Raw genomic sequence first — 24027 nt, forward strand, 5'->3', positions numbered from 1 at the left:
CCAGAAGAGGAAGATGTCAGAGAACGACTCGACGATGCTGAAGAGGCCATAAACAACCCAGTAGGTCAGCCACTGTGTGTCATCCTCTTTAATTTGGCTCTCGATGGCTTTAATACTGAATGAAGAGGAAGACTGATGAAGTGACGACTTATACAGTACATTAAATTTTAAGTCTAACTGTGTGCGCTTTTAAGAAAGGTACGCTGGGGACTGTTTATTTAAGCAGGAAATTTTCTCAATGTGTTTTTTTTGGCCTGAAACACTCAATGTGATTAGGGCAAGAACAATAAAAGTTTTAAAGTTTGTTTATAAAAAAAAATTAAATCCACAGGGTACCTTTAAGCAGAACTTAAAGCATAGGTTCACCTGCCCATATGTCGACAGAAAGACTTATTGGCCGCTGTAATGATTCCTCTTCCTTATATTGGTCATAACATAATCCCTTACTATCACAACTCCAAGTAACGGGGGACAAAAATCACAGTCCTTGCGTTGTGCAAATAGCATTCAGAAGTTCAGCCAAAGCGATGCTTCAGTAATCACACATAGCCTAATACAGTATTTTCAGAAGTTGTGAGTCTTTTAGCATAAAAACTTTTCTGATAGTGTTTTCCTTGCTGAGCCACAGTGGAAGAACTAACAGGAGAAATCATTACAGTGACCACTATCTTTCAATGTACTGTACGTATGGGAAAGTCAGTGTTGTGTTAAGACAGACTTAAAACAATCTATTCTTTACTTCTCACTTTTACTTGAACATAACAAATAACTACTGAAAGAAGATATGAAGAAAAAAAACAAACAAACAGTCTATGTCAGTCATCCATAAAGTAACAAAATTAAAAGTAAGATCCATTCTGAGCTGTAATACTAAAAGCAAAAACTGTGTTTTTCACAGCACATTTTGACATACTGTAGAAGGAAAAGCACAAGTGTAATCAATGTAATCAATTGAACAATGGCTGCATTTCATTTAGATGTCACATCCATAGCTCGGGTATTGCACATACTACTGACTTATCACAGAGCCATAATTAAAGAAACATGTGCGTTCATTGCTAAGACAAATGAAACTGTCTAGTTGACACTTTGTATTAAAATGGTCATATTATGCTCATTTTCACGACTCCAGAGTGGTAGCCTAAGTTATTAATCTCTAACAAACTGATCTTTCATATGTAAGGTACTGTACACTGTCTCTACATCACAGTAACAACTTCATGTCCATTGCTCAGTGTGTTTCTCCACCAGTGTTTTTGAAGACATGCATGACTAGCCGCTAGGCGAGCATTATGATGTGTTACATAGTGACGCTGATATGTTACAGAGGTAAAGGCTGGACTACAATCAAACTGTTTTTTGACAGTTTGAGAGCAGTGTTTTGTTTTCTGTTGGAGATGGTAACTCCCTTTGGGCAGGGCTTTTTCACTTCACAAACCTATTACATGCACAAAAAAGATATAACACATTAAAGGAAAGGGAAAAAGCATAACATGACCTCTGAAATATACTTATGGAATACTATATTTTCTAAATGCTTTACTTTTTCCACAAATTGTGTCATTTTGGCATTTATTGAAATAAGCTTAACTTCATACATACGAGAAATATGATGGATAGATAAAGCCAATCAGGTTGCAGAGAAGTGAGGCTCCATATCCAAACAGAAGATACAACCCGATAAAACTCAGAACACCTGAAAAGGGAGAAAGATGAGATGAGGCAGCATGATGTGAGGGCAGGAGGCAAGACAGGAAGGGGAGGAACCCCCCAAACCAATGTTCAGTCCCCTCCAAAAGTATTGGAACAGTAAGCCAAATTCTTTTGTTTTTGTTGTTCACTGAAGACATCTGGGTTTAAGATCAAAAGATGAGTATGAGACAAGAGTTCAGAATTTCACCTCTCATTTTGTGGTATTCACATCTAGATGTGTTAAACAACTCAGGACATACCACCCTTTGTTTGAACCCACCCATTTTTCAAGTAAGCAAAACTATTGGAACATGTGGCTGACTGATGTTTCTTGTTGCCCAGGTGTTGCCTTTTAGGCTGATTGTCCAAATATTAAATTGCTCTGCATGACTAGTCTAATTTTTCATCCTTGGTTCATACCTATAAAGACTGCATTTCCTGTTAAAGAGGATAAACCAACATGAAGACCAGAGAGCTGTCTATGGGAGAAAAGCAAGCCATTGTCAAGCTGAGAAAAGAAGGAAAATCGACCAGAGCCATTGGACAAACATTGGGCATAGCAAGCACAACAATTTGGAATGTCCTGAAAAAGAAAGAAACTACTGGTGTACTGAGCAACAGACGTCGAGCAGGTCGGCCAAGGAAAACAACAGTAGTTGATGACAGAAATACCGTGAGAGCTGTGAAGAAAACCCCCAAAACATCAGTAAGTGACATCACCAATGACCTCCACAGTGCAGAGGTGAAGGTATCACAATCCACTGTTCGAAGAAGACTCAGAGAGCAGAAATATAGAGGCCACACCACAAGATGTAAACCCACATCAGCAGGAAGGCCAGAGTGAAATTTGCAAAGAAGTACAGAGATGAGCCACAAAAGTTCTGCAACACAATCTTATGGACTGATGAGACCAAGATTAATCTCTACCAAAGTGATGGAAAGGCCAAAGTGTGGAGAAAGAAAGGAACTGCTTATGATCCGAAGCATAAAAGCTCATTTGTGAAGCATGGTGGAGGTAACGTCATGGCTTGGGTGTGCATGGCTGCTTCTGGAACAGGCTCATTAATATTTATTGATGATGTAACTGATGATTGGAGCAGCAGAATGAATTCAGAAGTATACAGAAACATTTTGTCTGCCAATTTACGGAGAAATGCATTGAAACTAATCGGGAGGAAGTTTATCATGCAGCAGGACAATGAGCCAAAGCATACTGCCAACAAAACAAAGGACTTCATCAGGGGAAAAAAGTGGAAGGGTTTACACTGGCCAAGTCAATCACCTGACCTTAACCCAACAGAGCATGCATTTCACCTCCTTAAGGAGACTGAAGGGAGAAACACCCCGAAACAAACAAGAACTGAAAAAGCTGCGGTACAAGCCTGGAATAGCATCACAAACAAAGAATGCAACAGTTTGGTGAGGTTGATGGGTCGCAGGCTTGAGGCAGTTATTGCAAGCAAGGGTTATGCCACCAAATATTAAATGCTATTTACTTTAAGATTATTTGTTCCATTACTTTTGCTCAGCTAAGAATGCTGTGGTCTAATACAAACGGTGATATGTCCTAAGTTGTTTAACACATCTAGATGTGAACAACAGGAAATAAAAGCTGAAATCCTGAACTCTTGTCTCATACTCATCTTTTGATCTTAAACCCAGATGTCTTCAGTGAACAACAAAAACAAAGGAATTTGCCTTACCGTTCCAATACTTTTGGAGGGGACTGTATATGGGTCTTAGTAGTAGTGACAGATTCAGGCCCCAATCTTGACATTTTAATGCAATATATTTGCATTAAAATATCCCCACCCCATTCTCCCTCCTACAAAACATCTCTTGACTGCAGACAGTAGAGAGGAGTATTAGTGAAAAGCAGATTGTGTATAGTGATCGAGTAGTTAGATTGTGCTGTCAGCATTAATTATTTGTATAAATTTTATAGTTGTGTGTTTACAGCATTAATAGGTTAGTTCGTGATTTTAGACAGTTGTTAGATTTTTCCAATTTTAGTAGTTGTAAAGGTTGTTGTAGTTAACAAAAGGACCATCATGAAAGTGCTTCTAAGGAGTCAAGCAGACACAGTGTCTAACCAGCTATGAGCAGCTGACTCCTTAGAAGCACTTTCATGTCTTACTACCAGCTCCATATGGATCGCCGTTCTGCTAAACAGAGCAGAGGTCTGTCTGTCGGCCTCTCTGGTCGGTGTCGTCTTACCTCCCCACATCCCATACTAAGTAGCCACGCCTACAGTGGCAGTCCTGTGTGGATCTCTGCTGTATTTTTTATTTTTTTATATGCTGGGAAAAGGGCGCTAATAGAATTTGGGTGTGTAGTTGCTCTTTAACAAACATATCTAATGTCAGGTCACATTCATTTGTTGTCAACAGAGTGTCTGATAGCAGGATGTCAGGACAGCACAGAACCAGGATTAGGAGGAGCAGTAAACACAAGTCAAACACTGATAGCCACATCCAGTCAGTGGAAGAATTGACTTTTAATACACCACAAAGCTCACACAGTCATGTGAGTATATACAATATGTGAGAGATTCCACAAATGTGATTGGTTTTCCATGACTTAAAAAAAAATTATTATTACCATTACAGTGTATGTGTAATGTCTGAAGGACTCCTTAGATTATTTTAAATAAAAAGGATTTCCACGCATAATGTACAGACTTTTGTTGAGCTTAAAGGTAATAGTTTCATCTAGAGCTGAAATGACTGGTCCGTTAATCAATTAAGCAAACAATAAGACATCAGCAATTATTTAGATAATAAAATAAAAACCAGCTCCTGAAATGAATTGATTTTTTTCTTTGTCACATATGATAGTTAATACAGTATAGTTAATAAATATCTTTGAGACTTGGAATGTTGGTTGGATAAAAAACAAATGTACAAAGACTTCGCATTGGGCTCTCATTTTATAGCCAAAGTGATTAATTGTGATAAATGAATCACTTTGGCTGGCTTAATTGCAGCCCTATGTTTCATCTGTATACAACATATACACAGTGGCCACTTTATTAAGTACACCGGCATAATCTAATGAAATTCAATACAACTACACTGCCATAAAGTCTATTTTCATGATGTTTATAATGTTTAGTTTTTGTTGAAAATGTCAAAGATGTTATTTCAATTACATGTTCTTGTAGTATGGTCATAGTTGGTGGTGCTGTTAGGGTTAGGGGAGGCACATTATATTTAGAGGTGTTTGTAATATTCAGAGCATATAAACAACACGCATGCAGTTTGCTCTACATGGACAGCAAATATCGTTATTAATCATTATAACCATATGTGTTTGTAAAATATGTACATGCCATATGTGATTTTGCACAAATCATAGTTCTGTATACTTCTTTATGTCCCATGTACACTTTATTTCCCCGACACCACATGAATACACCATGAGTCACTGCTCAGCCCTCTTGATTCAAGCACGGAGTAGAAGCTAGTTGTCAGTTATAATCATCAAAATTAAAAGGAATGAACACTTGAAATATATCAGTCTGTGTGGAATGAATATGTATACATTATACAAGTTTCACCTTTTGAATGGAATTACTGAAATAAATCAACTTTTTGATGATATTCTAATTATATGACCAGCACCAGTATTTATTTTTTGATTTGCAATAGATTGTACAGGTAATAAAGTGGCCACTGAGTGTAGCCTATAGGATGTTTTGCTTTACGGGGCTATGTTTTGAATTGCACACAAACACACCAAAAAATAAAAAAAATCTGCGGGAACAATCTGCTCTGTATAATGAACTGAACTGTATACTGCTTGCTTTTAACAATGCATTCCTTCAGAGGCTGAAACAGGCTTACTGGTTAGCTTGCAGCAAGATGCTGACTTCAAAGCAAATACACTGCGGTCTGGTCAGCCAGTTTAGCCTACTAATTTCTTCCATTTGTGATTGAATTCTCCAGCTTAGTCATGTTTTTCTTCACTCAAAACCCATGTTTTCACTTAATGCTCAATTATAGTTTTCCATTATCTTCAAAACACTCCCCAGGCCAATAACAAAATATAAAAATCACAGATCTTTTGTCTCTGTGGTAACCTTGAGACAGGTTTAAGGCAATGTCAGGATGTCTAACCCTCCAGCAGCTGCCATAATCATTCAAACTCATGTAAAACCTAAATTAATAATAAAACTGAACTATCATAAATGCCATAGACATAATGAAGTCACACAGTATCCAAAACACTACAAGCTTTTGATACCAATAAAACCATTGCCTGCTCTTTACATCTCATTTGTTTGTCCCAGCTAATATACAAATAACCATGCATTTCCCTGTCTACCCATACCTCTCATATGAAGGCAGAACTGGAAGAACAGGTTGAAACTGAAGCCCCCAAAGAGACTGCTGACAAAGCAGACACTCCTAGACAGAAATGTTTTGCATAGGGAGATCATAAACTGCCTCTTTTAATCACTCAGTGATTAATAATACAAAGCTGACTGCAGAATCACTTTAACAGCAACAAACACATCCAAACTGGCATGCCATCTGACTCTACACTGTGAGTGAGCAACTCCTGAACTTCTCTAAGAAAATTAGCAATGCATCCATTTGACATGGCATGGATTCTATAGCCTTAAATGAAAACACACCCTTCTTGTGGGAAAGCTAAAGGGCACTTAGGACATTAGTTGCATAATCTTGTATTGTATGACTCAAACTATTCATTAGAGTTGGAGGAGTTGTTAGCTGAAAATCCACTTCCTCTTATCATGAAATCATCACAAAGCCTGTTGTTACAAGTGCAGTGAGTGAGTGTTGGCTTTAAAAAACAAACAACGGCCACTCACTCAGTAAGTTTGGCTGCACACACAGTGGAAATGAGACCTCCCTACTCCAGTCAGCAAATCAGTCTTCACACTTCAGAGTGTCAGAAGAGTCAGCATGAACTTGAGACGTTTCTCCGCTAAACACAAGACACAACTTTGTAACTCTGTTTGACTGACCAGCCCCAGGTCAAGGCAAAGTACAACATAGCATTCTGGTGAGCCAACAGGGAACGTAAACCATTATCATTGCACACGTTTGTAACAAACCTGCAATGTGGCCAAATTGTCTAATGAAGGGTTGTTGCCTCACTAACAAGCCAACAAGACACTTAAGAAGACAGTTGGGCAAAGACATGACAGGTCATGGTGTAATTTGGCTGGTTGTACCTTCTACTAAATACAGGCTACAGGCGTGTCAAGGGGTGATCTGCATACAGTCCTCTGTATTTGTTTTGCTAGTTTGGTGGCGTGTGTTGGGACAAAAACATGCAAGTATTTAAATAAAGATCTGACTTTACCAGACACCCACTGTATCTGGCAAACTGACATTTTCTTAGAATTTGATCATTTTTTAAATTATAAATGACACATGTGGCATTTTTTTACTCAATGACACTCTTCAGAGTGGTTGATGTGGTAGAGGTAGAGCCAGACAGATAAATCGCCTGACTTGTATGGACCCATATTAGCTTATCCCAGATACATCAGCATCAAAGATCTGTCAGCCGATAAGCAGCAATATGTGGAACAGAAATGCAATGGGGAAGTTTAGAACAGGGCTGCAACAAATGTTTGTTCTATTAAATGTCAGAAAACAGTGAAAAATGTCAATCATGCTTTGCCAGAGTCCAAGTTGATAACCTTGAATTTCTTAATTTATCCAACCAAGAGATATTCAATTTACAATCATAAAGAACAGAGTACGAAGCAAATCCTGAATGAATGGTTGCCGTTTTATTTTAAAAAAATGACTCAAACCATTAATCCATTATCAAAATTCATGCCACATAATTTTCTGTAAATTGACTAATCGATTAATCACCAAACATTTCAGCTCTAGTTTAGAAAGTGTTTCCATTACATAGTTAGCCCACCTGAGACCACTAATATGCTTACTTTTCGTAGTAGCATACATTTACATAGTCATAGTACATAATGTACCTTGGTCACAGTTCTATAATAACCAACTATAAAGGATCCTTACCTAAAATGTGTTTATTATGTTAAAAAATAAAGTAAATCTGCTGATGTTCTATTGTTGAACTTTAAAATATGAATATCAATCACACAAATCCAAACATGTTTGTGATCCCAATCTGATATCACGTGGATAAACACAGACAACACGTTTCCCACACACCATTCAACATCCACCGATATTTCTCCTCTGTAACCTTGAAATTGGCTGTCTAAATGCATACCCATGCTAATGTTGTGAACACACATCTGTGTAGATCAATTTTGAGTAAAGATAGTGGGTTTGAATGTAGGTCACACTGGCTAACCTGTTTCCTGTAGCTGAGTGGCATCTACTATGCTGTGACAACAGAGAAGAATCAAAAACACAACTCCTAAATGTAGCCTAAACATAGGGCAGCCTGCAGCTTAATAACCCGTCATCTGAGAATCTCCTTCCATATCTGCTCTGCACTGGGTATTTCAGGATGTGATAAAAATACTCCCGGGGACCAGCTGGTTCTGGCCCTGGGTTATTAGAAGCTGATCATTTCAACAGCAATATTTTGAAATAGGTGTGTGCAAGGAAGGATTATATACCAAGTCTAATCTTATAATGTAGCATAAAGGTCTGGGCTGGGTGAACTTTGTATTCCAGCATGAGAAGGGTAATAAAATGAGCCAGCTCACCGTGCCACAGGATATGAAACTAGCCTACACCAAGTAGGCTACTCTGTGTGCAACAGTGTGACCACAACTTGCTGCCAGTTCCAGTTTGAGTGGCAAATGTTGGTTTGTTTGCTAGAATGTAGCTAGTTCTTAGCAAAGACGTTATAAGCTCCTAAGCAAGTTCATTACTGCCTTCAGTATTTTAAAGTAGGCCTACATTGAAGCATTAAAGGATGTTTGACGAGTTCTTTATTTCTTTTCACCGAGCCGTTAACATACCCAAAACGATGTACTCTCTCTTCACTCCCGTTTTTTGCTCCAACGTCGCCAACTGATCTGTCACAAAGTTCTTCTCACGGAGCAGAGTCACGAAGCGCTCCTTAAACTGACTCATTTTCGGGCTTTCCAGAGCCTGTGTCCAACACAAACCGCACAGAAAAACAGAAACAATGTTAAACGTGCCGATGTTTAAAGTATTGGTGATAAAACAATGCGTTATTTTACTAACTTTGGCTTGATAGCTCGCCCCAAAAACTTTCCGTTGGGTGGATAGCCGCTGACTCCGCCGAGATGCGGTGGTGGTGAGGGGGAGGAGTTTGAACGTCGCCCCGCTGGCGCTGACCAATCACAGAGCTCCGGTGAGTAACGTGTACGGCAGCAGGTGATGAAACAAAGGTTTGTGCTAGAGGTGAACTGGGAAAATATATCTCCTTCATACAAGTACCTCCTTACTAATAAAGGGAAGTTTCTTTTAAAGTTATACATTGCATCCTGCCAGCCACTTTCTTCTCAAACTTAAGGGAGACATATTCTCTCATTCTATGAAACGTAAGCTATCCAGAGACATAATACACCTGTTCTTTCAATGTCCCCACTCTAGCAAATTCTGGAAAGATTTGTCTCAAAATATTAGGCTATTGGTAACACTGACTCTGAATTTTCCCTTTGTTGGAAAAATGTAGGCCTACTGTCCACAAAACAGAAAACATTGTTTCTAATCAATCTTTTGATCTTTCTAGGGAAGTACCATATTCACAAAGCCAAACTTAGTAAAAAATGTTTAAAATGTCGCACTCGCCTGATAACTGATCAATGCTTATTGTGTTTAAGGAGAGACATATTGTATAGCTATAATGTTGTAGTTTGACAAAAGCTTTCAACTGTATTTCATGGTCTTACTCTGTGGATGGAGATTGCTCAGTTGAAATTAGTCACAGTATATTATATAGTAGCCTATAGTATATAGATTTATACAAATAAAAAAATATCTAGAACATTTTACATTTAGTTAGTATTGTTTAAATATGTTGGCATAGGACAATGTTAAACAAATTCTAGGATTTATGAGAAATGTTGGTTGTAAAACATGCACCTCATGAATATCTTTTAAATGATAACAGTTGTTATTGTGACGCCCTGTGGGGTCACGTGCGTGTGACCAATTTCTATCCCTTGCAGGTGAAGAGCTGAGACTGATTGCAGTAACTCTGGGCACCTGGTCTAATTGTCCTGTAGAGTATTTGTAACTCTGGGCCTTTCCGAAACTAGACCCTTGCCACTGCAGCATAGAGTGAACTCTGGTCGGAGTCACCCTCACAGCCCAAATCGAGCTCCCTAACCCGCGTAGGGTTTAAACAGGCCTACAGCGACAACTTTTGGACGAATTACCCTCTCCCCACAGCGTAAATAGGATCCAACGTTACTGCTGCACTCACTGCTATAATACGTGTAGGGGAGACCGGTTATGGTTGTAACATGGGGAGAGTTGCAACAACACCAATTCCACCAAATAGAGATAAGATAGGAGTTAGGTGATCATTTCAGTATTTACCTACTTCCTCCCAGATCAAGCATGGTGGTTATCAAGTCTGGAAAGAGGTGTATTCAGAATATATAAGGAAAAAACTGATTTTGAGGTAAGAAAGTACATTTTTTGACCAAGACTATTTTTTGTTTAGTGTCTATACTATTGCAGATAGAATTGTTTGACTTATATTAGATTGAAATATAGTTTCTCAGGTAACTTGTGATTTTTTTTTTTCCTTTCTAATTTCAAGCCACTATGGTAATACCACTAGCTCAACATTGGCTGACAGGGGTGGGGTGGGTTGTAACACTTCTTTAAAAAGTGTTACAACCATCCTCTATACATAAAACTAGGGACTTTCTTTGATTTTAATATTTTACAGAGTGCCCTATGCAGTCTGGGCCCACCAAACCCGCACTCCAGGGTTACCAGCATTAATTTGTCAGCACTGTGACCTGTGGCCTGTACTATGAAGGGAGTTCAACCTATTCAGAGTTAACTCGGGGTTATCAGGCAAACTCAGGGTTGACAAACTCTGACTGCCTACACTGCAGTTAATCGGTACTACAACGGTGGATAAGATGTTGGTTAGTTGAGTCAGTGTTAACCCCGGGTTAATTTAATTGGAGTTGGTGCGCGTTTGCATAAAAGGGGTGTGTTCGGCCGTGCAGGCAGAGTTTTTTCTCAACGGTGCATGCTCCGTATTTCTCCAGAGGAATGCACGTTGGTAGTGTCAGGAAATTATGAATGTAAAGACAAGTTAACGGCTAAATCTAATATCGTGGCGGACGACAAAGGCAGGGCGGCTTGTTGGCATCGCATAGAGTAAATTTGTAGCCTAACTATCTTCCCAGTGTTCTTATTGTAGTTCAAATCTCTTATGTATTTTATGGGCTCTTCTTTTATGTGTAATATGATTAAGATGTAAAGGTACAACTGCACATAAGGTCAATTGTAATAGAAGAAAAGGAGCCAGCGGAGAGGGATAGGCTAATAACCCGAGACACAATTTAATTTCCAAGATTAATCTACAAGTAAAAAACTTGAATATTCTCTGACATTAAAATCACACATTTATGAGAGAAACTTCACTTTGCAAGGCTGCAACATCACACACACACACACACACACACGTCTGCCGTGTAGTATGCATGCATTGGAAAGTTATATTAAACTTTGCAATCGGATTTAGCAGTGAGGAAATACTCGTGAGTTTAGCCCACAATCACTATCATGCACCTTTAGAGAGTTTGCCTTGGATTGGGCTTATTCAGAAGAAAACAGATTTTAGATTTGTGACATTAACCTCAGGGAATTTCCCATTTTTCTTCTTGAAAATTTCACACTTTAATCTAGGATTTGTTTCTAGGTTATTAACCCTCACCCTGGCTCCATATTTTTGGACACGTAAAATAGTCAATCTAAATAAACCTATGTGAAAACACTTAGGTGAATTCAATTATAGACTACAGATGGTTTACATCTAAGGAACTATCCCGTTAATTAATTAAGACTCCGCTCTGAAATCACCGAGGATGCAGGGCTCGCTGTCTGAACATAGCCTAATGCTGTTGTGTTCAGAACTTCATTGCAACTGCAGTGGAATAAATCAGGATGAAATCTAAACATTTTATGAAGTGGTGTGTAGCCTATATATCCTACTTCTCATCATTAACACCGAGTACAGATGTGGTGTGTAGTCCATGTGCAGGGTAACCTCGAAACCTGCTCGGAGAAGTTTAGAGATGCAGCGTAAATTGCCATGGCAACAGACCTCAAGTAACACCTATCCACCTTTCGTAGTACGGGTTAACGGGGAAGTTACACCCGACGTCACCAAGTTACTCCTGAAGTTACCTGGATAAGCCAGTTACCCCGATTCGTAGTACAGGCCACAGTACGTCTCGGGTTATGTATGTAACCCTTGTTCCCCGAGAAGGGAATGAGACGCTGCGTCGGTGACGACACTATGGGAACGCCTCTGGGCATGGCAGGGCTGAAATCGTGAATGAAACTACTCCAATCCTATTGGTGTTGCTAGAACGGTAGCGTGTGATGACGTAACTGGAGGCGTATACAAGCATGCCGGCACACCTTAGCTTTTTTTCTATTCAGCAGGCACTCGTACTGCATTATATTCCTTTTATATTTTGAATTGTCACCTTAATTTAGTTTCCCTTCATATAAATAGACATTTCCTCCATAATTTGGTGCAGAAAATGTGTTCAGAATGCAGGAAATGAAGTGGTTAATGCACAAAGTTGTTGATGTTATAATTACTAGCTTCATCTTATGGTTGAGGATAGTGCAAAGAAAAGTGTGTGTGTGTGTATGTATGTATGTATGTGTATATATATATATATATATATTTTTTTTTTTTTTTTTTGCAAAGCATCTTACATGTTGGCTGTCCATGTTGGCTTAAAAGTATTTTTTTTTCTGTGTGTACCAATAGATTGATGGTAGGAATCGTCCGTTTGATAAAGGCTTAAAAATGTAATGTAGGCCTACTCTGCTGCAAATGACACACAAAGGCCTATGAATGCTAACAGGAACCTATAGAAGTCTTAATTTCTGAAAATAAAAGCCTGCTAACACTGAGGTTAAGTTTCATTCATGGCCTCTGTTAGAATTTTTTCTTTATATCCCAGCTGAAGCATCTGGGTTAAGATATTGATCTACATGATCATTGAACTAAAATACAAATCCAATGTCAATATAAAGTTGTTGTGAAGCTGGAGTGCCAGCAGAGGGCAGCCGGTACCTATTTATGAACACAAAGGCCTTACAGCAGAGAGGAACAGAAAGCCAGAAGTGTTGTGGTGCTACAGAATCTCCCCACTACCTTGTGTTCTTTTGTTCCCCCCTTCCCTGTGTTTTCTGTCTGTCCTCCCTGTCTGTGTCTGTCTGGGCGTGGCTACACTCTCTGGCTTCAGCAGCGCACCTGGTTCTCATTCCACTAATCAAGCTCCTGCAGTATTTCAACCCCAGTCCTCCTCACATTCTTCGCCAGATCGTCAGTTAACCACATGTGGTATATGCGTCAAGGCCAACTATCTTCTCCTGTAAGATTCCCTGTAATTTCTGTCTCCCTGGATTAACCTGTTTTTCTCTGTGCCCAGGATCACACTACCTCCGGGAAACCTGCTGAACGCCACACCCCGCTCTGCTCCTATCTTGCCTGGGCTAACTCCCCTCCTCTGTGTTCTCCATTCTGCCCTGTTGGAGCCAACCACCCAGTCCTCCGTTGCACCTTTCAATAAAACCCCTTTGTTACCCCTTCGAACTGTTCCGAGTCTGCCTTTGAGTCCTCAAGTTTTTGCACTATGACAAGAAGTATCCATACATGCTTAATCAGTCCACAGGGAGATGTAGCCTATAATTACTTCACCTCCTCTCATTTTCAGTTTCACAAGGACAGTTGTGCCCTGTAAATATATTTTGCATGACTTCTATGCATCACTGCTCCTCAGAATTTAAGCTCTCATGTCACAGAGTCTGAAATGTTTTCATGCACTCTGAAAACTGCATCAGGATGATGTTGCTAATAACTCTGCTTGTGTTCTTGGGTTTCCTGAGTCAGGGTGAGAGATTTATAACAACTAACCAACAACTTAACACTATCTAACATTGTTAAATATCACTTCCATGTGCAGTCTTAAACATATATTCTTTGTTTCAAAAGAAAAATTGTCACAAAGTAATATAATCCAGATATCCTGTACTATCAGAAAAGAAACAAAGACATTGACTAATTATAATCCATAGTTTTATTGAATGATGGTTTAATGTTCGTGCCACATTTTGATGAATGAATAGTTTAAGTAAAACTAATACAATTCAGTAAAATTTGAAAAGTAATGAACGTAAAGAAGAATATGCAGATTATATAATATACATATATATAATAATATATAATATATAAGCAACATGCACACTAAAACACTGAGTAGAAGCTGTGAAACTTGCAGAAATATCAGAATCAGAATCATCTTTATTGCCAGGTATGTGTACACATACGAGGAATTTGACTCAGGATTATACATTGCTCATGATGTGCTTACTCATACAAAAATAACATGACACAATAATATAATAATAAAATAAAATCAGACACAAACTACAGTATAAACACTAAAATACACACTATGAACAAAACAATATAGACATATTGACAAATAGTTCAGTGATCAGAGTGCAAAGGATGCAAGAGTAAACTATTATTCTCATTATGTACATGTTGAAGGTGGATATGATATACAGGTACACATACATGCCTACATGTACACATGTACACAGTGTGATGGAGAATAGTGCAAAGGATGCTGGAAAAAATAAACAAGACCTATGACCTTATGACCTGAGGTAGGTGTATTGGTATACAGTATATACAATATGACATAGTATGAACAGCACTGAAATAGAGAATGGTGAATAAATAAATAATAAGTGGTAACCAGTAAACAGGTGCTGATTAGAGACAGAGTTACTGGGTTTTTGCACAGGAATTGTTCCTGACACTGTGAGTCAGAAATCAGCTGTTCATCAGAGTGATGGTTGGTGGGAAGAAACTGCTTCTGTGTCTGTTGGTTTTAGTGTACAGTGCTCTGTAGCACCTACCAGAGAGGAGGAGCTGGAACAGGTTGTGCCCGGGGTGAGATGGTTCCCCTTCGAGGGAACTCGAACTGCGTCGGTTACGACACTATGGGAACGCCTCTAGGCGAAGCAGGTCTGAACGTGAATGAAATCACTCCAATCCTATTGGCTTGTTGCTAGAACGGTAAGGTGTGACGGAATAACCGGAGGAGTATAAAGCACACCTGTACAAACTCATCATTAGCTTTTTTTATTCAGCAGGCGCTCTGTATGTTGTTTGAAGAAAGCTCCAGTCCTACAAGCAGTGTGTCTTACCTGAAGAAGAAGTCTACCAGCATGTCCGGCAACCAGAAGTACAGAAGGTGTGTTTTTTCTTGCCCTCGGTACATCACGGATGGAGATTCTCATGAGATGTGTGTCTCATGTTTGGGGATGGAGCACGCACGGGCAGCTCTCGAGGGGGCTGCCTGCGCCCGTTGCGAAGCCCTTTCCGTGCGGGTACTGAGGTACAGCATGGCTCTCTTTCCGAGGATGGCCGGATGTGTTTTCCCTGTGGCGCGGGCCCTGCGGCCGCTGAGGCGGCCCGGCGGCTTCACTCATGGGTTCACAGCATGATCTGTCGGAGGATTTCGGGACGGCTGAGGCTTTTTCCCGACCTTCATCCGCTGGCTCCGACGCTTCCTTTCCTCGTTCGGGAGCCCGTTCTCGGCTTCTCCCGCTCGCGGTTTGGATCCGGAGACGCTGCAGCAATCCGACTCCGAGGAGGCGGACGTGCTCAGTGCAGTGGACGATGACTTCCGGGTGTCGGGGCGGCGTCATCTGGCCGCGCACGACTATGACGTGCTGCTGGAGGTGGTGACTAGAGCCGTGGCTAAGCTCAACATCAACTGGCCACGGGAGGAGCAGACACCACAGGCTAGTGGTAGCTTGATGAAAGGTTTCTTAAGCACCACACGCCACCTCCACGCCGGTCTCTGCCATTCTTTCCTGAAAAGAAAGTACATGATGAACTGAGTAATCATGGGGCAGACCCTTCTCTACATGGCTTTCCACACCCCGATCACTGAACTACAGTAATGTGATGGGGGTTAGGGACCGTGGTTATGAGAGGATGCCTCGGGTGGAGGATGAGCTTGCGAGCTATCTCTCCCCTCGACTTGCGTCCTCCCTGGAGAAGCCGGCGTTACCATCCAAACCATGTCGCACCACATCCACGCTCGTGGGGAAGGCGTACATGGCAGCGGGCCAGGCAGGTGCGAGCTTGCACACCACGGTGCTTCAAGCCTACCAAGCCAACCTGCTACAGGAGATGGTTCAGAGGGGGGGTCCCTCCGAGGAAGATCTGGCGGAGCTTTGCAGAACCACGAAGCGTTAGACGCAGTGCGAAGCGTTCCGCCAGTACCTCCCTCGCCGGTCTGGACCCAAGGCAGCTGAGGCTGCCAGGCGTAGGTCCCTTCCCTCTACGAGCTCCTACGGAGAGGAGAGGAAGCAGAGTGTCGCTTCTCGGGGGCCCCCCGAGGAGCTGGGGCAGCGAGACGGCGCTCTCACCCTCAGCCGTCTGAGAGACGCGATCTGAGGACCGTCATCCAGTCCCGACGGAGCTCAGGGAAGACCGGGGTAGGGGAGTCTTTCTCCCCTCCCGCACCCCCCCACCCCCCCCGCCGTGGCAACAGGTGATGTTATCCCGCCGTTTACACGTTCAGGACGCACCTGCCACCATCGAGTCCGCGCCGTACTGCCTGCCCCGAGGGTCTGCAGGCGGACGGCATCCCGACTCACTCACCGTGGATCTTCGGCGGCTCCCCCCTGCCGTTCTGGGGCTTCAGGGGTCCACCAGAAGATCACACGAGACCCCGACCACCAGCCCCGAGGGGCTGGTTCCGTTGGCAGACTTTGCAGACGCTTGGCGGAGCCTGACGAACATTTCTCCGCGGGTCCTGCGCACTGCCATAGATGGGTATCGACTACAGTTCAAAACCCGCCCTCCAAATTCAACAGAAGAGAGGGGGTGGTTTGGACTGTGGTCCGCCCGGAGCAAGGTCCGGTGTTGGGACAGGAAGTTTGTACTCTGCTGAGGAAAGGGGCCGTGGAACGTGTCTCCCCCCCAGACAGAGACGCCGGTTCTACAGCCGGTACTTCATAGTCCCCAAGAAGGACGGAGGGCTGTGTGCCCTATTTTGGATCTGCGGGTTCTAACCGGTCTCTGAGGAGATTCAGGTTAAAGATGCTCATCATCCCCGCCACCGTGACGCACATCCAATCTGAGGATTGGTTCGTCACGATAGATCTAAAGGATGCCTATTTCCAGGTCTCCATCCGTCCTTCTCACAGGAAGTTCCTGAGGTTTGCCTTCGGGGGTGTGGCTTACCAGTATCGGGTTCTTCCATTCGGCCTGGCACTTTCCCCTCGCACATTCACCAAGTGTATGGATGCAGCACTGGCCCCGCTGAGGCTCCGGGGCATCCGGATTTCAACTTCATCGACGACTGGCTCATCCTAGCCCAGTCTCGAGAGTTGGCGGTTCGGCATCGAGATGTCGTTCTGGCTCGTCTGCGGCGTTTAGGGCTGAGGCTCAACGCAAAGAAGAGCGTGCTGGCGCCCACCCTACGGGCTACGTTCCTAGGGGTTGCATGGGATTCGACAACGATGCGGGCACAATTGTCTCCGGCACGTGTCGACACCATATTGGCTGCCGTGAAAGGGGTGAAGTTAGGCCACGCCATCACTATGAAACACTTTCAACGAGTGTTGGGTCTCCTGGCGGCTGCGTCCAGCGTAATACCATCTGGACTGCTGCACATGAGACCCCTGCAGTGGTGGCTAAGGAACAAGGGTTTTTCCCCGAGGGGAATCCTCTCCGTCTGGTTTGGGTTACGCGCAAGTGTCTTCGTTCCCTATCAGTTTGGAAGGAAACTTGGTTCCTGTCCCAGGGGCCCGTGCTGGGAGGGTCTTGTCGCCGGCTGGTTCTTTCGACAGACGCCTCCCTCACGGGCTGGGGCGCGGTCATGGACGGCCGCTTTGCAAGGGGATCCTGGCAGGTGCATCGATCCAAGTGGCATATCAACTGTCTCGAGATGTTGGCGGTGTTCCAGGCTCTAAGGAGTTTCCTGCCCGATCTCCAAGGCCACCACGTCCTGGTTCGTTCTGAGGAGAACAACACAGCGGTGGTGGCCTATCTGAATCACCAGGGCGGTCTGCGCTCGCGCCCTCTGGACAGACTGGCGCGTCAGATCCTCCTGTGGTCCCAGCAGAGGTTACTATCGCTCAGGGCGATGTATCTCCTGGGGACGCAGAATCAGGGAGCAGACCTGCTGTCGAGGCAGGGGCTGAGGCCCGGGGAATGGAGACTTCACCCCGAAGTGGTGGAGCTCTTGTGCGAAGAGTTTGGCCCCATAGACGTGGATCTGTTTGCGTCTCAAGAGACTACGCACTGCCCGCTATGGTTTCTCTCGTTCCTCCAGCCCCGTTGGGTCTGGACGCCATGGTACATTCGTGGCCGAGGCTACGTCTGTACGCTTTTCCCCCAGTCGCTCTGCTCCCGGGGTTCTGGAGCGGGTCCGCCAGGACTATGTCGGCCTACTGCTCGTAGCCCCGTTCTGGCCAACCCGGGTGTGGTTCTCAGACATCATGTCACTCCTGGACGGGAGAGACCTGCTGTCCCAGGCGCAGGGCCGGGTTCTTCACCCTTTCCCCGCCATATGGCGACTGTGGGTCTGGCCCCTGAGGGGGCACAGTACCTAGAGGCGGGTCTAACAGCCGGAGCAGTCGAGACCCTCCTGAGCTCCAGGGCCCCGTCCACACGGAGGATGTACGGCCTGAAGTGGAGTGTTTTCTCCACTTGGTGTAGGGAGCGGTCGGTGGACCCTGTTACCTGCCCGGTGGTTCAGGTACTTGAGTTCCTCCAGGACCGGTTCTCTGCTGGTCTTTCCCCTTCCACCCTCAAGGTGACTGAAACTACTCCAATCCTATTGGCGTTGCTAGAACGGTAGCGTGTGACGGCATAACTGGAGGCGTATATAAGCACGCCGGCACACCGGACACATTAGCTTTTTTCTATTCAGCAGGCACTCCTGGCATGTTCGAGACTACTCAGAAAAAAAAAGCAACCACAAGAGGAAGTTTTCTTACCTGGAAGGAGAAGCAGAGGAGATTCCTGGTGAGCAGTTCAGGCAGTGTGTTTTTCTATGCCCGCGCTGCATCACGGCTAGGGACACTCATGCCCTGTGTGTTTCCTGTCTGGGGATGCCGCATGCCCATGCTTGCGGCCATTGGTCATTGGTGCTGAGGTCCCGTGCGGCTCTCTTTTCCAAAGATGGCTGGATGCGCTCTCCCCGTGGCTCAGGCCCGGCGGTCGCTGAGGCGGCGCGGCGGTTTCGGTCATGGGGCTCCCAGCGCGACATCTCCGGGGGCATCGGGACTGCCGAGGCTTTTTCCCGTTGGCTCCGACTCCCCTCTTCCCCGTTCAGGAGCCCGCTTTTCTTCTCCCGCTCGAAGTGTGAGCCCGAAGAGCTGTGGCTGTCCGGTTCTGAGGAGCTGGATGTGCTCAGCATTATGGAGGAGGAAGACTTCCGGGAGCCGGATCAATCAGTCAGCGTCCAGCTATGACGAGCTCTTGGAGGTGGTGACATGGGCAGTGGGCAAGCTCCAGCTGGATTGGTCGCAGGCTGTGCCAGACACACAGGCTGCCAGTAAGCTGGATGAGCGCTTCCTGTGGCGCCGCGCGCTGCCTCCGCGCCGGTCTCTGCGCTGGTCTCTGCGCCGGTCTCTGCGCCGGTCTCTGCCTTTTTTCCCGGATTTGCATGACAAGTTGTGCAAATCCTGGGGCAAGCCCTTCTCAGCACTACTGGCTACTCCCCCGCTCCGGGTTTACAGCGACGTCGTGGGGTTAAGGGTTTCGGCTATGGGATGATGCCCCGGGTTGAGGATGCTTTGGCCAGCTATCTCTCGCCCGGTCTTGCATCATCCCTTAAAGAGCCGGCACCGCCCACCAAGCCTGGTCTGCTCTGGTAGGCAAGGCGTACATGGCGGTGGGCAGGGCTGGTGCGAGCCTGCACACGATGGCGGTTTTGCAGGCATACCAGGCCGACCTGCTGAAGGACATGGACTCAGAGGAGGACATCGCTGAGCTCCGCAGAGCTATGGATTTGTCACTCCGAGTCACAAAGAGACGGCCGGTAGTGGATGGCTACAGGCTGCAGTTCCAGGTCTGCCCCCCCAGATTCAACGGGGTGGTCTGGACTGCGGTGCACTCGGAGCAGAGCCAGGTGTTGGGACAAGAAGCTTGCTCTCTGCTGGAGAAAGGGGCCATAGAACTTTCCCCGCCAGTCAGGGAGTCCGGGTTCTACAGCCGGTACTTCATAGTACCCAAAAAGGACGGAGGATTGCGTCCGATTTTAGATCTGCAGTCCCTGAACCGATCTCTGAGGAGATTCAGGTTCAAGATGCTCACCATCCCCGCCATCGTCAACCACATCCAATCCGAGGATTGGTTTGTCACGATAGATCTGCGAGACGCATATTTCCACATCTCCATCTGTCCCTCTCACAGGAAGTTCCTGATGTTCGCCTTCGGGGGCGCGTTCCTAGGGGTGGTGTGGGACTAAACGATGATGCGGGCCCACCTGTCGCCTGCACGCGTCGGGTCCATTTTGTCCTCAGTGACCAGAGTGAAGCTAGACTGCACCATCACTGTGAAACACTTTCAGAGGGTGTTGGGTCTCATGGTGGCAGCGTCCAGCGTAATCCCATCTGGCCTACTGCACATGAGAGCCCTGCAGTGGTGGTTAAAATCCAAGGGAACCCCCCCCCCCAGGGGAAATCTGTTCCGTCTGATACGGGTTATGAGCAGGTGCCTTCGCTCCCTGTCAGTATGGAGGAAACCTTGGTTCCTGTCCCAGGGTCCTGTGTTGGGAGTGTCATGTTGCAGGACAATTATTTCGACAGGCGCCTCACTCACGGGGTGGGGTGCAGTCATGGACGGCCGCTTTGCGAGAGGCTCCTGGCAGGAGCATCACTTCTCTTGGCACATAAATTGCCTGGAAATGTTGGCGGTTTTCAGAGCTCTGAGGAGTTTTCAACACGGCAGTGGTGGCCTATTTGAATCACCAGGGGGGTCTGCGCTCGAGCCCATTATGCAAGCTGGCACATCAGATCCTCCTGTGGTCCCAGCAGAGATTGCTGTCTCTCAGAGCGACATATATCCCGGGGACCCAGAATCAGTGAGCAGACCTGCTGTCGAGACAGGGGCTGAGGCCCAGGGAATGGAGACTCCACCCCGAGGTGGTGGAGTTATTGTGCGAAAGGTTCGACCCTATAGACGTGGACCTGTTTGCGTCTCAAGAGACTACGCACTGTCCACTGTGGTTCTCCCTCTTTCCCCCAGCCCCGCTAGGGCTGGATGCCATGGTGCAGACGTGGCCGAGGCGGCATCTGTATGCTTTTCTGGAGTGGGTCCGTCAGGACGGTGTCAGCCTACTGCTAGTAGCCCCGTTTTGGCCGGCCCAAGTGTGATTCTCGGACATAATATCGCTCCTGGAGGGCCCGCCATGGTAGGTAGTGCCTTGCTTCATAAAGAGCTAATGTGTCCGGTGTGCCGGCGTGCTTATATACACCTCCAGTTACGCCGTCATACACTACTGTTCTAGCAACGCCATAGGATTGGAGTAGTTTCATTCATGATTTCAGCCCTGCCACGGCCAGAGGCGTTCCCATAGTGTCGTCACCAACGCAGTGTCTCGTTCCCCTTCTCGGGTAACAAGGGTTACATATCTAACCCGAGATGCTACATATGTTACCCGAGACGTTTGCGGCTGTAAGCTTCTGCAGCAGACTCTTACATGGACAACTGCTTCACTGATAATCCCACTGTAGTTTCAGAGGTGAAAGTTAACAAAGTACATTCACTGGTCCTGGGTAGACATTCAAAGAACCGGAAATATTCTATGAGACATTTCAGTTCTCCATCTGGGGTAGTTTCTCCAAGACATTTACCTTACAAGTAGTTGCTTTACGAAGTAAGATCTCAGAGAAACTCACAAACTGTCCACTAAACCCAGATATTTTGTGGTTTTCTATCAACACAGTATATTGAGTTAATGCAGTGAGATCAACCCGGTAAGAAGTATTACTCAAAAATAATTGCACAATTCTTCAACCTGCTTAGATATTTATTTCATTTAAACAATGCATAAAGCTAGCTTTTTAGCGCATCTAATTCTCATTTACCCCTTTTTTTATTTAATGGATTCTTAAATTTAAATGAATGCTCTCTCTACATGCCAGAACATGGAAAATTTACAACATTAAAATAATTCTTACAATAAATGTATAATTTAAATCTCTGTTAGGGATTATTCTTCAAAATTCACTTGCAATACTTTTATTCATTGAAAAATACTTTTAATTTCCTTAATTCTGAAATCAGTCTGACAAACAGAATTACCTCTACAAGTCATATATTTGTGTTTGTGTTTGTGTTTTTCTTAAGAATGTTACTGTTCGTTTTCGTAAATAAAATTGTTGATGTGGTGTTCTTATTTTTTATTTTGGCATGTTTCATGTACTTTTACCACAACAAAACATAGAAAATGAATATTAGATCATTCTTACAATTAACGTATAATTTAAATATCTACAAATGATTGCTCTCCGCAATAAAATCTTTTTCTTGTGATACTTTTATATAATGTATAATAAAAATAAAGTAATAATATTAATTTTCTCAAATATTTTTGTTCTCCGTTTTGGCACTGCATGTTTTAATTGCTTACATACTATTCCCACACCTAGATTTCCATGAAGACTCTCTCCTGGCACGTTATAATGTTGAAGTTCATCAGTTGAAGTCAAAGCTGAAGTGAAAATTTTACATGAACATGACAGTTGGCATTTGTCCCTCCAAGAATAAAACACCTGCAGTTGTGTAACCAAACCCAGCAATGATTCATTTGTTGTGATATTGTGATATTTGTTGTGGAAATTATATTCCTGGTGAAGGGTTGAACAAATACTTGAGTTACAACAAACCGTTGTCTTTGAGGAATTTATTTAACAAAAGAGAATAAACAGAGAATTACTATAACACAAATCAGCCGGACCAGAGGTTCTGTCTCCTAGGACAGTCACAAACATCTGGTCCCGAGCAAAGAGATGCATAATCATTTACACAGTCTAGGTTTCTATGTTTTGGGGAACAGAGATCCTCTCTCAGCCTTGAATGAACATTCCAGGGGAGGAGAAGAACAACAAGAGGGGGAAAACACCAAAACAATCTCACAGCTCTGTCATAAACCCTAGTAAAAGTGAACGGACTAATAAGGAGTATAGAAGAAGGAAAGATTAAGGATAAAAAACACAATACATATATATCTATAAGCCATAACGATAATAGTAATGAAAATAATATAAAAAGATCATACATAAAAGATTAAATGTAAGAAGACACAGTTTTCTGCCATAACAATATTCTTTCACACAAACAAATAGGAATAAAAGAAATGACATATAAAATGTCTACCAAATATAACATGAGTGCATGAGTGTCACAAAACCACAAAGAATACAGCATGCAACTGTAATAATGTAAAATTTGGAAGAAAATATATAAAAAAAAACATGAAAAGCAGAATGGCAGTATTGCATGTCAACAGGTTTGATTTGTTTTGAAAGGCAAAATTAGACTGCGTAGTGATTCAGTGCTTTTGTTTCTCCTCAGAGCAGCGGTCAGGGTCCAGGGTTTGAGTGACGGGCTCTGGTCATTCAGACTGGCCTCACAGCTCACTGAGCAAATACAGTTAAAACTTTATCATCTGTCTCTTTCACTTCTTTTTCATTACATTACAGTAAAATTAATGAACCATGAAACAAGGATAAGCTGCATTTACTGATGAAATCCTATTTGTGTTTAATAGGAATTCACATAAGATTTTAAAAAAATAAATTACTTTCAAGCATTTTAACTAAGTAAAATGTTAAGTTATCATGAAAATTAACTATTTTCAGTTTCTGTTAATGTTATGAATATTTAATGAATATTGATTTTTGCAAAGTTTTGTCTCACATTGTGAGATCAGACTTGCTTGATAAAACAAAAAAATTATCAACAACATACAAACACTGAACTTGATCTCCTTCTTATTCAACATTTACTAAAAGTTACATTTGCTAGCTGTTGCGTAAAATAAAAATATCTGGAACTTACAGTACTTATGCTTTAAAATAAAAATACTTTACAAACTCTTATTATGCAGAACTGAAATGTTATTTATCTACA

At 43.6% G+C, this 24027-nt stretch overlaps 1 protein-coding gene and 1 long non-coding RNA gene across 2 annotated transcripts; one reads left to right on the forward strand and one right to left on the reverse strand.

Annotated features, from left to right (window-relative positions):
• Positions 1-3: 3 nt before the first annotated feature.
• Positions 4-8977, reverse strand: LOC119885382 (receptor expression-enhancing protein 5-like; the record flags this gene model as incomplete). The annotated part of the gene is made up of 4 exons (XM_038695404.1): positions 8862-8977; positions 8633-8765; positions 1603-1696; positions 4-115 (listed from the first exon to the last, which is right to left on the reverse strand). Coding segments are annotated over exons 2-4 (321 nt in total), but the record flags the coding sequence as incomplete, so codon positions are not given.
• A 1201-nt stretch (positions 8978-10178) lies between these two features.
• LOC119885385 lies at positions 10179-13446 on the forward strand. The gene is made up of 2 exons (XR_005441332.1): positions 10179-10269; positions 13097-13446. It is a non-coding gene; the product is annotated as an uncharacterized LOC119885385 (long non-coding RNA).
• Positions 13447-24027: the final 10581 nt, after the last annotated feature.

Source organism: Micropterus salmoides, unplaced genomic scaffold, assembly GCF_014851395.1.
Source record: "Micropterus salmoides isolate LMB-PRFRI ecotype aquatic unplaced genomic scaffold, ASM1485139v1 Ms_hic_scaffold_399, whole genome shotgun sequence".
In the NCBI taxonomy this organism is placed as follows: domain Eukaryota; kingdom Metazoa; phylum Chordata; class Actinopteri; order Centrarchiformes; family Centrarchidae; genus Micropterus; species Micropterus salmoides.